The 13,267-nt window shown below is 39.5% G+C and overlaps 1 protein-coding gene across 1 annotated transcript in view; it reads left to right on the forward strand.

Annotated features, from left to right (window-relative positions):
* The window catches only part of CDK19 (cyclin dependent kinase 19), a 134,813-nt gene that overhangs the window by 107,374 nt on the left and 14,172 nt on the right, over positions 1-13,267 (forward strand). The window contains exons 7-9 of the mRNA XM_068406935.1: positions 8,896-9,039; positions 9,291-9,360; positions 10,955-11,027. Of these exons, the coding sequence (XP_068263036.1) occupies positions 8,896-9,039; positions 9,291-9,360; positions 10,955-11,027 (287 nt within the window). The remainder of the gene's footprint in view (positions 1-8,895; positions 9,040-9,290; positions 9,361-10,954; positions 11,028-13,267) is intronic.

Consider the following 13,267-nt stretch of genomic DNA (forward strand, 5'->3'; position numbering starts at 1 on the left):
CTACAGCACTGATTCAGTAGAATGACTTGTTCTCAGGACAGATGGGATTGCTTCACAAGTAGATTTCTTGGCAATAGCTGTGACTGACAGCAGAATTACATTTCACAGCAGTTTATTTCATTGCCTATCCAATAGATTCACTTATAATTGTGCAGGAGTTATTCTCAGTGCCTTATCAGAAATAGAATCATAGGATCATAGAATGGTTTGGGTTGGAAGGGACCTTAAAAAGGTCATCTAGTTCCAACCTCCCTGCCACAGGCAGGGACACCTTTCCTCTAGACCAGGTTGCTCAAAGCCTCATCCAGCCTGGCCTTAAACACTGCCAGGGAGGGGGCATCCACAGCTTCTCTGGGCAACCTGTTCCAGTGTCTCACCACCCTCACAGTCAAAAATTTCTTCCTAATATCTAATCTAAATCTACCCTCTTGCAGTTTAAAACCGCTCCCCCTCGTCCTGTCACTACATGCCCTTGTAAAAAGCCCCTCTCCCGCTTTCTTGTAGGCCCCCTTCAGGTACTGGAAGGCTGCTATGAGGTCTCCCCGGAGCCTTCTCTTCTCCAGGCTAAACAACCCCAACTCTCTCAGCCTGTCTCCATAGGAGAGATGCTTCAGCCCTCTGATCATCTTTGTGGCCCTCCTCTGGACTCGCTCCAACAGCTCCATGTCCTTCTTCTGTTGGGGGCCCCAGAGCTGGATGCAGTACTCCAGGTGGGGTCTCACGAGAGCGGAGTAAAGGGGCAGAATCACCTCCCACGACCTGCTGGCCATGCTGCTTTTGACGCAGCCCAGGATATGGTTGGCCTTCTGGGCTGCAAGCACGCACTGCCAGCTCACTGCCATCAACCATCACCCCCAAGTCCTTCTCCTCAGGGCTGCTCTCAATCCATTCTCTGCCCAGCCTGTATTTGTGCTTGGGATTGCCCCGGCCCACATGCAGGACCTTGCACTTGGCCTTGTTGAACTTCATGCGGTTCACACGGGCCCAGCTCTCAAGCCTGTCAAGGTCCCTCTGGATAGCTGTAAGGCTGAACCCCTTAGTAGCAGAAATGTTAAGATACTGTAAAACACACTGTTTAGAAGGTCAAATAAGCCTCTCTGTGCCAAGAGGCAAGATTTCTTCATGTGCATTCCTCTCTATTGACTGAAATAAGGTAGGCATCAAAAGCTTTAATAACTCCCAGGAGAGACTGTCATGGCTTGTGAATTGGAACAGGCCAGGAAAGTACTCTTCACACATGTTCCTTGTTATAAGTTAATCTACCAGATAGCGGGCCTTTTGCTCACCTTCTGTTAGCTCTGAAGGCATTGACATGTTGGACCTAGTAAAAAGGTGTAATAGTTAATGACACAAGCCAAGTGAGAGCACACAACAGATTATAAACTCATTATCCTTTTGCATTTAGCATGGAGGTAACCTCCAAAGAGCTCCATTGTGTACAGAAAAGCTGTTTTGTTAAAATGTTCTGCATTTAATAAGGGAAAAAAGTATATTTCCCTTTCAGAGAATATGTACTGCTCGCTTCTCATTTGCTACCATTCAGAAGAGCGCAGAAAATGGCAACAATTCTCTAATATGCTGTGCTATTTGTACGATATAGATTGTATGATAGTGGACACTTACCTGCAGCAATGGGGTAAGACGGGGGGAAAATGAAGGAGTAGGGGGGAAATTAATGATAAAACACCATGATTAGTAATCAGGAGTTCCTGGCTTTCCAGTCCTATGATCAGATGATACTGACAATCATTTTTTTTCATATGATAAAGTGAAAATGCAAAGCTGTGTATGCTCCCTAAAAAGCTTTGTAAATAATATTTTACCAAACAGCGGCATATCTCGCCTGTTCTCAATTCTTTCATCCTTACGGGAGGAAAAGGTAACAGCTTCTGTATTAGACCTGCCTAATACTTTGCAGTATGAGAGAGACTTGTGGCCTTTGCAATGAGAATCTTTCATACTTCCTTTACTTGCTGCAGTTGTTTGCTATTTGTTAGGGGAAAGCAGCCCTGAGGCTACAAAGCTGCATTTTGTGTCACCCGTTACATTCCTTGTGCTTTTGATGAGTTGTCACTGAAAGAACCTCTTTCTTTTGACTTTTGTTTCCATTAAGAGCTTTGGCAGCCCGCCAAAGTACCTCTTGGACCCTCTGAGGTACAAGCACTGCTGTTGCCAGAACAAAAGTAGCAGTACGTGGTTTACTACATCTTGGAGATATTGTAGTTGCCATAAAAATAATAGCCCTCTGATCTGAACGCTTAGGATTAGGGAGAAAACGAGGCTGTAACACACTTTCCTGGCCAGAATTTAGCGCTTGTCCCAGTGACCTAATTCCCTGCCCTGAAGCGACATCACCTGAGGCTGGAGCCCACCCCAGTTTCTGGAAGAAGACCTGAGAAGAAGAGAAGAACGAAGTGAAACCCATCACTGTATTCTGCATTCATGCAACCATCACTCTATTCTGCTTCTCAAGGATGTTAGTCTGCTCTACTGCCAGCTAATGTTGTTAATCTGTAGTTTAAACAGTAGTAGTCTTGGAGACACTACTGAAGAGTTGAAGAATTGCTGATGAAAATGTGGTATATAGCATTTGGGGAGGGCAAGGGGGAGTATTTAGGAAGACAGGCAATGAAAAATCCTTACAAAAGCAGTATGATGTTGGTAAAAGTTTAATTCTCAAGCTACTAATGTTGGTAAAAGTTTAATTCTCGTGCTCTATGGTACAATTGTTGGTAAGACTGCATTTTCCCTGCCTTGAGGATTCCTGTCTTCTTCAGTACATAAGCTGCACAAGGAAAATACAAGGTTGCATATAGAACCATAAACCTTGAATTTCCAAATTATTGGATGTGAAGTTCTGTAAATTAAGGATTTAAGTTCTATAACAGGGTTTCTTTGTTTGCAATCATCTTTTTGCTGCATGAGAGGACTACTTAGGGCCTCTGGTCCTGTTGCCACTCCGTGTATTAAATCTATTGTACTTGTGTTGTCAAGCTTACCACAGTAATTTAAGTGTAATGTTGCAAGCTAGATAATGTGTCTAATGCACAGCAGAAGTCTGAAATCATGTGATCCAGGATCTTCATATAATGCTGATAAACTGAGGAATAGAAATTTAACTGGGAAAATAAATATTTCGACAACCTAAAATAACTCTGTTTAGAGAGAATGTAGAAATCCTGGCCCATTAAAGCCCTGTAGAAAATTACAGTTGATTTCGGTCAACTCAGAATTTCAGTCAAGATGCTTCAAAATTTTTAAGGTGTAGTAATTGAAAATAATTAAATTCTTAGTACAAACATGAGAAAAGAGCAACTTAGTTTAAAAGGCTAGGATGGAGGCATATAGGTTAAAAAAAGTGTGAGGATAATAGATTTCATGACTGATTTGAATTAATATGGTTTTGCCTTTAAAAGTTTTGAAATATCTTGACTTTACATCAGGCACAGAAGATTACACGGTCTTGAAATAAAACATTGCTCTTAGATGCGCCTTTGGCTGACTGTGAGCATTACTGAGAGGTATTTTTTCTGTTGGCAGAACATTCATCTTTGTGGCTTTACAGTATAAACTTCGGTTCTTCAGTCAAGTTCTGTTGAGATGCTGTTTGTTAAAGATCGGTAAACATTGCCTAACTTACCAGTGAGTTACAGCAAATCTCTGACCCTTAGCCCACTGACACCATTTTTTGCTTCCCTTTGAAAAGCCTGTCACACGTAAATGTTTGACCCCATTCTCAGTTCTTCATAGCAAGTGTCAATTTTAAAAGGCTAGTAACCACTTCTTCCTTGACCTTGTGTTTTGCTGACTAAAGTTTAAATGAAGCATATAAAAATTGAGAGCTTAATGTGCAAAAGCGAAGATCTTTCCCTTGTGTCTGTGTGTGATAGCAATAGTTATGTTCTAGTCACCTTATTGGACCAAAGAAATGAGAAATTCCCCTTTAAAGGTGTATTATTATTTTAAAACTAATTTCTAGGTATTTAAATCCAGTGTAAAAATTAACGAACTCTTTTTCTATAGTACCTCTACACTCCTAGGTCACTGTGTGTAAAGATTCCAGATAAGTTTAGAATCTGCTGCTGTGCTCAGCATAAGAGAGGCAAGATTTCCCTATAGAGCGGTTATACCTTTTCATTAGACCAACTGATATTTATTTGAAAAAAATGGGCATGTGTTTGCTTGCACAGTCACCTTTCGGGATTCGCGTATGTTGGCATATTTGTTGTGCTTGCCTTGATTTGCTCCAGGGGAGGATTAGATTGGATACTAGGAAAAATTTCTTCACCGAAAGGGTTGTCAAGCGTTGGAACAGGCTGCCCAGGGAAGTGGTGGAGTCACCATCCCTGGAGGTATTTAGAAGACGTGTAGATGTGGTACTTAGGGATATGGTTTAGTGGTGGACTTGGCAGTGCTAGGTTAACAATTGAACTCGATGATCTCAAAGGTCTTTTCCAACCAAAATGATTCTATGATGCTATGATTTGAAAGATATGGTGGATCTTATATAAACATAGTAGCTCTTTATAGGTGACCTGGGTTGCCTTGTTTGGACTAAGGCTGTGCTAACTAGCTTTTGGTTACCCTGGTTGTTCCATTAGCCCTTGATGGACGTAGAGAAGCTGTATTCTGGCGTCCATCCACTGTTGCTTCCTTTACCAGCATTCAGCTGTGTCCTAGAGTCTAGGCTTTGTGTTCAAACCGAACAAAAAAAAAAGCAGATTGGTTGAAGCTGCTAGACTAAACTCATTAATGATGAATTCCACAGATGGATTGCAGCTAAGTGGACACTTTCCCATTCTTAACTTACTTTCTTTGACAGAATTTTGTTAAAGAATTATATGAGGCTTAGAGCTTGTTTATGTATTTATTTTCTTGGATATAGTTAAGAAGCACAAAGTATTTCCTCTTGGACTCTGTCTGCATGGAAAAAGATGTTTCATTTTGAGAATTAAGGCTATTGCTCAATAAATTGTCTTATTGTCTTAAATTGTCATAATATTCTTAAAGAATGTTTCCGAAATATTGGAATAAATACAGAAATCAGATTGTTGTGCCATAGAAAGGAAAGAATATGTGAGCATTTGTCTGCTTAATCAGCTCTATCATTAAAACAGCTATGTCAGCGTCCTTTTGTACTTGCTCCTTGGATGCAGTGCTAAAGTAGAGCGGGACACACAGGATTTTCTCAGCTTTAGTAGCTGACCTATAAAGCTATTAGACTCCCAGGTTTTAAAACTGGGACATAGTTTTAAAAGGACATAGTTTAGGACAGCCATGCAAATATCCTAATAATCTGTGCACGCAGGCATATATACGGAAAGTCTGTTTACCAGCCACAAGCGATCATCTTTAAAAGGCTATTTTTTCTTTTATAAAATTATCATGTAGTACTTGAGAAATACTGTTACAGTGGAAGGATATTTCACTGGTGAATAGGTTCGAAGGGGACCTGAGCAAGCTGTTCAGTGAGGAGTCTAGGGAAAGGACTATGCTACAAGGGCCTTCACTCCCATCCCTCTTTCCAGAGCCAGGGAGCAAAACTGGCTTGCATTCAAGTTCAGTGTAAACCTGGGGAAAGTGAAGAGTCTGGAAATCTTGGAGAGCAAAGTAAAAAAAAAAGAACAACAAAAAAACAAACAGTAAAAACCTTTCACCATGGATCGTTCTTGAAACTTAGTGATAGTAGAGGAAAGTGTAGGAAACAGAACCATCCTTATAGAAGTGGATCTGTTACTTTGGTATATTTGTTAGGATCCTCCAGGAACATCAGTTGGGAAAATATTTAGTATCCAATGCAACCTTGTAGGGCCTCTATGGCCCTGTTTTCAGTGGTTCTGGTACATAACAAGTTAAAATGGATACTGTCTGTAGTTTATCTCTTATTTTTGGCGGTTGCTTTTAAACAGAAATTTTATTTATAATGAAATTGTTACACAGCATTATAAGAAGTTCCTCTTGTGCTAGAGGTAGATGTGCACTAAATAATGCACTGTAGTTGAAAAATACTGCTTATGCATTTTAAGCTTTGCCCCGTAAATGCCCACTTCTGAGGGGTAGTGCTTCTTATTTGGAATGGATGTAATAATCATTAATCTTTTTTAGGGACCACAAACTGAAAACATATGAAATGGCACTGGATAGGGAAATTGCTAATTTGGAAATTATGGAAAAATTGACACATTTTTCCATAGCTAGAGCTGAAGTTTGTGTTTGGTTGTCTAATACGAACAATGTACGAGATAAATACCTATTAGGACTGCTTGTACTGATGAAGCTTTTAAACTCGCCAGAATTTAACAAGGCATTCCTGCTAGAAAAATGCCACATGTGATAAATAATTACTGTAAATTATTAATGTTATTAAACAAAAAAGGGACTAGACAAACTTGGCAGAAAATCATTAACTGTGAGAATAGTTTCAATATGTGCCAAGGATGTGTTCAAGATCAGGTTACATAAGAGTTAGATTCACAAAGGGAAGACCCTGACCTGCCTGAGCTGCATGGCTATAAGGCCTTTTCCAGCTGTTTAATCTTCACTTACGGAAATTAAAGCTTCAGGTTTTCTGTACTAAGTATTTTGGGTTACTTTATATTAGTTCTTTGAAGCTGAAGAGTATCTGACAAGAGACCTAAAGGGTTGAACCCCAGCACTATGGACTACTAGAGACTATAATGACTGATCAGAGCTAAAGTATTCTCATGCTTGACTTGTCCTATAATGCCATCCCATAGAAAATACACCACCAGCTTGGGAGTTCCCAGTGTTTATTCAGATGTAACTTCCAGTTGGTACAATGTCTGTCTTTATGAATTCTCAAAGGGTTTAAAACATGCTCTCTGTATTAATCACCGAGTCAGGGAGTGGGAATGCATTGCCACAGTGGCTCTGCTCTCGCACATTTCAGCTGATGAAGGAGGAACAGAGTTTTGAAGTTTGCCGTGTCACATCAGGGAGATTTCCCAGTTCAGCTTTGCTGTCAACAAGAATACTAGATTTTTTTTTTTCGTTAAAAGGAAAAGGTCAGTCTGGCTAGAGCAGTAACAAATAGAATAATGAGCAGTGGCCCAGCGTCTCCCTCACTATGTGATGGACAGTGAGCACTGCAGAAAGCCATGAAAACCAAGAGGGATGCAACTTCTTTGGCCTCTAGATAAACCATCTCCAAAAGGATTTGCTATCTAGTATGAAAATGAGTGAATAGATACTGTTAAATGAAGATGCTATTATTCAAATAGTAAGTCATTTCCATTCTGGAGTAGATAATTTTTGCCTACTACCCAGGCAGAAATTGTGATTAATTAGCTGCGGGAGCAGATAAAAGCTCAAGAGCTAAAGATCTTGTTTTCATGCAGATAAGGCTAATAAGAAAATCAAAGGAAGATAAAACCCTGAGAAAGTGATGTAATGCACAGAGCAAGTTATACGCTGTCGAAACTGTGAAGTCTGAATGAAATCTTATCAGAGTTTCCTGTAAAGGGAGTAGGGAGAAAGGCTTATAAAATTGGGACACCCCAAGCTCCACGCCTGTAACATGATGGAAATGGAACTGACCTGTTTTGGTAAAGAGACTGTGATGGCTCTTTTTTCATTCCCTACATAAAGAGAGCAGTGCTTTTTTCTGTCTTCAGGAGACCATGTGTCTCACAGGCAGCATGGGCCAAACACCACCATTGGCAGCAGGTGGGGTTTTGAGTCTCAGATTAGTTGCAACAAACAAGAGACTTCTCTTGGTGTTCTCTTTAGTCTGAATGTAATAAACCAAACTCCAGTTAGGTAATTTTTTATCTCTTAGACCTATAAATTAAGGGTAAATTGTTTTCTGTATTTATGCTCTTAAATTTGATAAAATCCAAAAGGTTTCCCAGAGTCTCATCTAGTTTACTCAGCTACTAAGCAAGACACCACACTCTTGTGTTCAGCAGTCTGTGCTCATTATTCATCTGATCTCAACATCTTTTTCCAGAGTTATATCGCAGACACTTATTTGTCAATGTAGCAAATCCATTTCTTTTCTGTTAGTAACCTTCTCTCACTGACAAATTCACACTTTCTTTTTAAGATGCATGATAAAGCATTTGGGTCATGCAGAACACTAAGATGGGTGGTGATAGCAGTAACTAGAATGAATACATGTAATCTAGAAATTTCTTCTCTGTAAATGAAACTGATGTTCTTGTCCACAATAGATTTAATTTTGAAAAGCATATTAATGAGAAATTTATGAAATATTTAGGTGGTTATTTTCTTTCATTAAAACATGATTCTATGATGTTGCTGTTTTCTGTGTGTACATGAGGTGTAGATGAGACAGTTCCAGTGGGAATCAGTTGTCAAGTAGGATTTTTTTGTTTGTTTGTTTCTTTAAAGTTTGGTAATCACTCTTCTACTCTTGATTAAAATTAGTATCTTGTTTCTTCATTTTAACTAGCTTGCACTATTTGGCTAAACATACGAGTCATTAGTCTTTTCCTTCTTAGTATTTATTTGGTTATCAATTATGTTTGGAATTGTTCTGAAATACGTGATAGAACTTTTATTTCAGTGTATCTTTATGGGGGATTTATGGTTTGGTTTTGATGGTCAGTTGAATGCGCTTCAAGCTATGTCATCAGCAAATATTGTGTGGGCTTGTGTAAGTGCTGGACTGCTAGTGTACAACTTGAAACAGAATTTGGAGACTAATTTTGATTGAAAAAAACCTGTATCTCCAGATTTTACCCTGTTTTATGTATTATATTAATGCATTATTTTTAAAGTACTGTATATAATTATACTGTGAGGCATTTTATATTACTGTGGTTATACAGGTTGTTGAGAAATTGTGCAGAAACAAAAACCAGAGTGATGAAGTACAGTAAATTTGCATGAATTATCCTCCTTCTTTCTTAGATATTTGGGCAATTGGCTGCATATTTGCTGAACTATTGACTTCGGAACCTATATTTCACTGTCGTCAGGAGGACATCAAAACAAGTAACCCTTTTCATCACGATCAGCTAGATCGCATTTTCAGTGTAATGGGATTTCCTGCAGGTAATTTATTCTCATTAAAGCGTCAGACATAATGCTACTGAGTTGATTGTTTTTCTAAAGGAAATGACTAGTTGTTTGTATAGGTACGAAGAAGCTGACGGTTTGATGGATTTGGAAATGATGACAATTATGGAACAATAGCACTGGCCAACAAACAGAAAGCCAAACAACTGCTGTAGTTATTTCTTCTCATGTATTACTTAACCTACACTTTCAGAATTGTAAATGCTTCTCCTTTTCCTCCCCCAAAGATAAAGATTGGGAAGACATAAGGAAGATGCCAGAATATCCAACTCTTCAGAAAGATTTTAGGAGAACAACGTAAGTTATGATAACACAACAATAGTTCAGTGAATGTAGCAAATAGGCCGAAACTGGCTCCTGTCCTCTGGGGAGGGGATTTTGGAGTGTTTGGGTTCTAACACTGTGACAGCTGTCCTGTTTGAATTAGCTGTTTTGCTTGAATGGTGTTCAGCTGCTTGTTAAACTGAGTGGCCTCCTCGTTTCTCTAGGAGGGGTCGTCATAAGTGCCATTTAATCTATGGCAGGCACAGACAAATGAGCTTGCTTAAACCACTCATATTAGCTGTTCAAGATAACTTCATTCATTTTGTGTGAGAAAGAATAGGGAAGACCTCCCTGGTCCTTTTGACCAGCAGATATGTGGAGACAGTAAAGTAGTGGACAGAAATTTCTATGGAGGGTAACGTGTCTATGAGGAACGTCTGAGGGAGCTGGGGTTGTTTAGCCTGGAGAAGAGGAAGCTCAGAGGTGACCTTATTGCAGTCTACAACTACCTGAAGGGAGGTTGTAGTGAAGTGGGAGTCGGCCTCTTCTCCCAGGCAACTAGTGACAGGACAAGAGGACACAGCCTCAAGCTTCGCCAGGGGAGGTTCAGGTTGGACATTAGGAAGAATTTATTCTCAGAAAGGGTCATTAGACATTGGAACAGTCTGCCCAGGGAGGTGGTGGAGTCACCATCTCTGGATGTGTTTAAGAAAAGACTGGACATGGCACTTAGTGCCATGGTCTAGTTGACATGGTGGTGTCAGGGCAATGGTTGGACTCGATGATCCCAGAGGTCTCTTCCAACCTGACTGATTCTGTGATTCTGTGTTTGGTGGGTTGTGACGCAAAGCCGATCCGGGATCTGAGAATTTTCGTCTTTAGTGTTTCATGGTGCTTTGGCTAAATTAGTCAAGTGGTGGTGATAGATCAGAGGGTGTAAGGAGCAACACAAACTCTGTTGTAAAGCAGAGGACAGGGGTTCAGGAGTTTTGGATTCTGTTTCCAGCTTTGCCGTGGATTCATTACACTGGCTTTAGACAAGATATGAAGCTTATATGTGCATGATGCCTCTTTCTTTTGGAAATGGCTATAGATAACCTCTGGATTTGTAGATTAAAGGCAAGGCACAGGTCATACATATTTGGGGCATTTTTGAGCTTAGGAATTATAAGGACTATATGTTTTGCTGCAAGTTGGGGTCAGGGAGACAGAATGGTAAACTAACTGCTCTGCCAAATTGCAACTGGAAGCAACTTACTAGCTTAGCTGTTGTGCTGTTACAAACTGCTGAACACTTTCTGTGGCAGAGTTGCTTTAGAAAACTAGAGTACAAACTTCAAGTTGAGTTTCTCTGTCATATGCCCATGTCAACAGCTTATCCATACACTATAAAAGTTGCATATTTCATGGAAATAATCTGTACACAGTTTATACTACTTCTGTTAGTGAAAAGCACACTTTATGTGTGCAACTGCTAGATAAATATCTGACATGTTTTCTGATAGCAGTTCTTTTTAAAATTTACTTACTAAGGGCTGGTAAATGTTTTTGTGATCACTTGGTACAGTTCCATATTCTTAATGCTGTATTATGTCAGAAAAGTCTTCTGTTTAACTGTATTTTTCAGGTATGCCAATAGTAGCCTCATAAAATACATGGAGAAACACAAAGTTAAGCCTGACAGCAAAGTTTTTCTTTTGGTAGGTACAACTTGAAAATCACTGTGATGATAGGAATGAAATGCATTTCTCATGATAATATCTGTGTCTGTTCTTCTGTCTCATTCTAATGAACACTAACATTAAAGAAAGCTATTTATCACTAACTGGCTATTTTTGGGATGTGTTTTCTTCATTCATGCTGAGGGTGTGCTTAAACTGCTGGTATTGAAGATCTTAAGGTCTTATCTAATTAAGATCTGCAAGGCACTCAGATACCCAGCCTTACCCTTGGGTCTGCTGTGCAAATAGGGTAGTGAGTATTATATAAACCTTGATTCCATGTTGTTTCAGAGAGCTAAAGTCCACTTCTGTTCTGTGGTGATTCCAAACATTATCCCTAAACGTGTATTTGCTGTCATTCATTGTAGGTGAATACAGGGTTACTCTAATACAACATAATTTCTGGATGCCTCTGTGATGACTTAGTGCTGTCTAAATTTAGGAATGAAGTTCAAAGTGACTTTGCTAGTGCTGTGAACAGGGAGTCTCTGTAATAAGGCTGTTAGTGCAGCTTGCGTTCCAGTGGTCTGTTTTCATCACCAGTTAAAGGTTCAGCATAGCAGTCTTCTCTCTAGGTCCTGGCAAAGATTTGTTCTTTGACTTCTTAGTAGCTGCTGGATGATGACACAAATAGCTGTGGAAACAGAATAGGTTGGTCCCAAGTGGGTGGAAAGGAAGCATTCACTTAAGATGTGTGAGACTTCAAGAAAAATAATTAAGATTTCTTAAACTGAACTTACTGGGCACACATTGGAATCATCTGGAGGAAGAGTCTAACTGAAAAGATGACAATTGCAAGAGACATTGTTAGTTAGCACCTGATTTTCCCCATTTTCCTACTAAAGAAGCATATGAGTTACTGTCAGCTTATATGGCTAATTCATCAAGGCTGTGAACACTAAGTTGACAGTCATCTTGGGTGGGTAGGCTACTTTTCCAGGGGGAAATATTAAGCAGATCTCTACCACAAAACTAACCATATTTTGCCATCTTATGGCATATTATATATGTTTTTTTTATATATATAAACAAAAGAACTTTTCATGATGGAGAAGTAGTGAGTTAAGGTTATTACAGGGTGACTGAACATAGATAGGTGTCTACCTATGTATCCCCGTATATAAATGTGAGAATGAGAACTGAGATTTTGAAACGTCTAAGGGCTCTTTCTGAACATCATGAAGAAGACTTAGTTCACTTAACAAGCTAGGTTCTTGTAGTCAAATTTTTCTCACTGTTCATAATCAGGGATGAATAGGGGTGGTTCAGTGATCAACCACAGACACGGAGGCACAGACAGCCCAAATGGTTCTTTGTTGTGTTGTGAGCCTGTTGAGGTCCATGGCCCATAAAGTATGGGACTAAGGAGAGGTGGGAAGGAAATGGCAAAATACAGAGAATTTTATAAGACCTCATCTACAAAGAGTAGGGTTAACTACAACTATTGAGAAAGGAAATACAAGGAATCATCTTTCTTGATGAGGATGAGTGCTTTTACTGAGGCTGTTCACTGTACCATATATAGAGAGAATATAGAATTGTATATCGGGTTTTTGGTTTATTGAAACAAAAAGCCCCAAACACCCATGCCAAAATCACATTATTTTGCTGAATATCCGGGGAATTTTTGTTGGAGGCCTGGAAGATAAGAGTTTGAGCTAAGGTGCCCTTTGCAGAAGGAATTTTGTTTTCACTGTTGACTTAAGAGAGTATTGTGTGAGAGCAGGATACTGTATGATGTAATTTGAGCACCCAGATTTCCTACTGTGAGTTTATCAGAATGTGATAAATAAGTAACTATTTAAAATGGCATGTTATCCCTATAATTCCTGTTTTATACTGCTCATATATTGTAATCTTCTTCTATAGCCTGCTGCAGTTGACAGCATTCTAGCTAATAAATTTATTATTGCTTTCCTCCTAGCAAGGAAGAAGGGTTACTAGGAAGGGTCTATTCCTTTCTCATTTCAGTATCAGTTAGAGCGGGATTGGGAGCTGTGTGAGGGGCAGAGTGCTCTGACTCTGGAATGTCACCAGTGTGAGAAATGAAGATTTATTGTTTCCGCCCCTAAAGTGATATGGTCCTGGTCGTGTTCAGTGTCTTCTGACACTTTTTTCCTGTTGTGTCAGCAGTACAGAACAGTATAAAAGCTATGCATGTGCCACAAAAAACACCATTATTTAGAAATTATGTTTATGAACCTGTAATAGCTGAATTT

Source organism: Nyctibius grandis, chromosome 1 (assembly GCF_013368605.1).
Source record: "Nyctibius grandis isolate bNycGra1 chromosome 1, bNycGra1.pri, whole genome shotgun sequence".
NCBI classification, from domain to species: domain Eukaryota; kingdom Metazoa; phylum Chordata; class Aves; order Nyctibiiformes; family Nyctibiidae; genus Nyctibius; species Nyctibius grandis.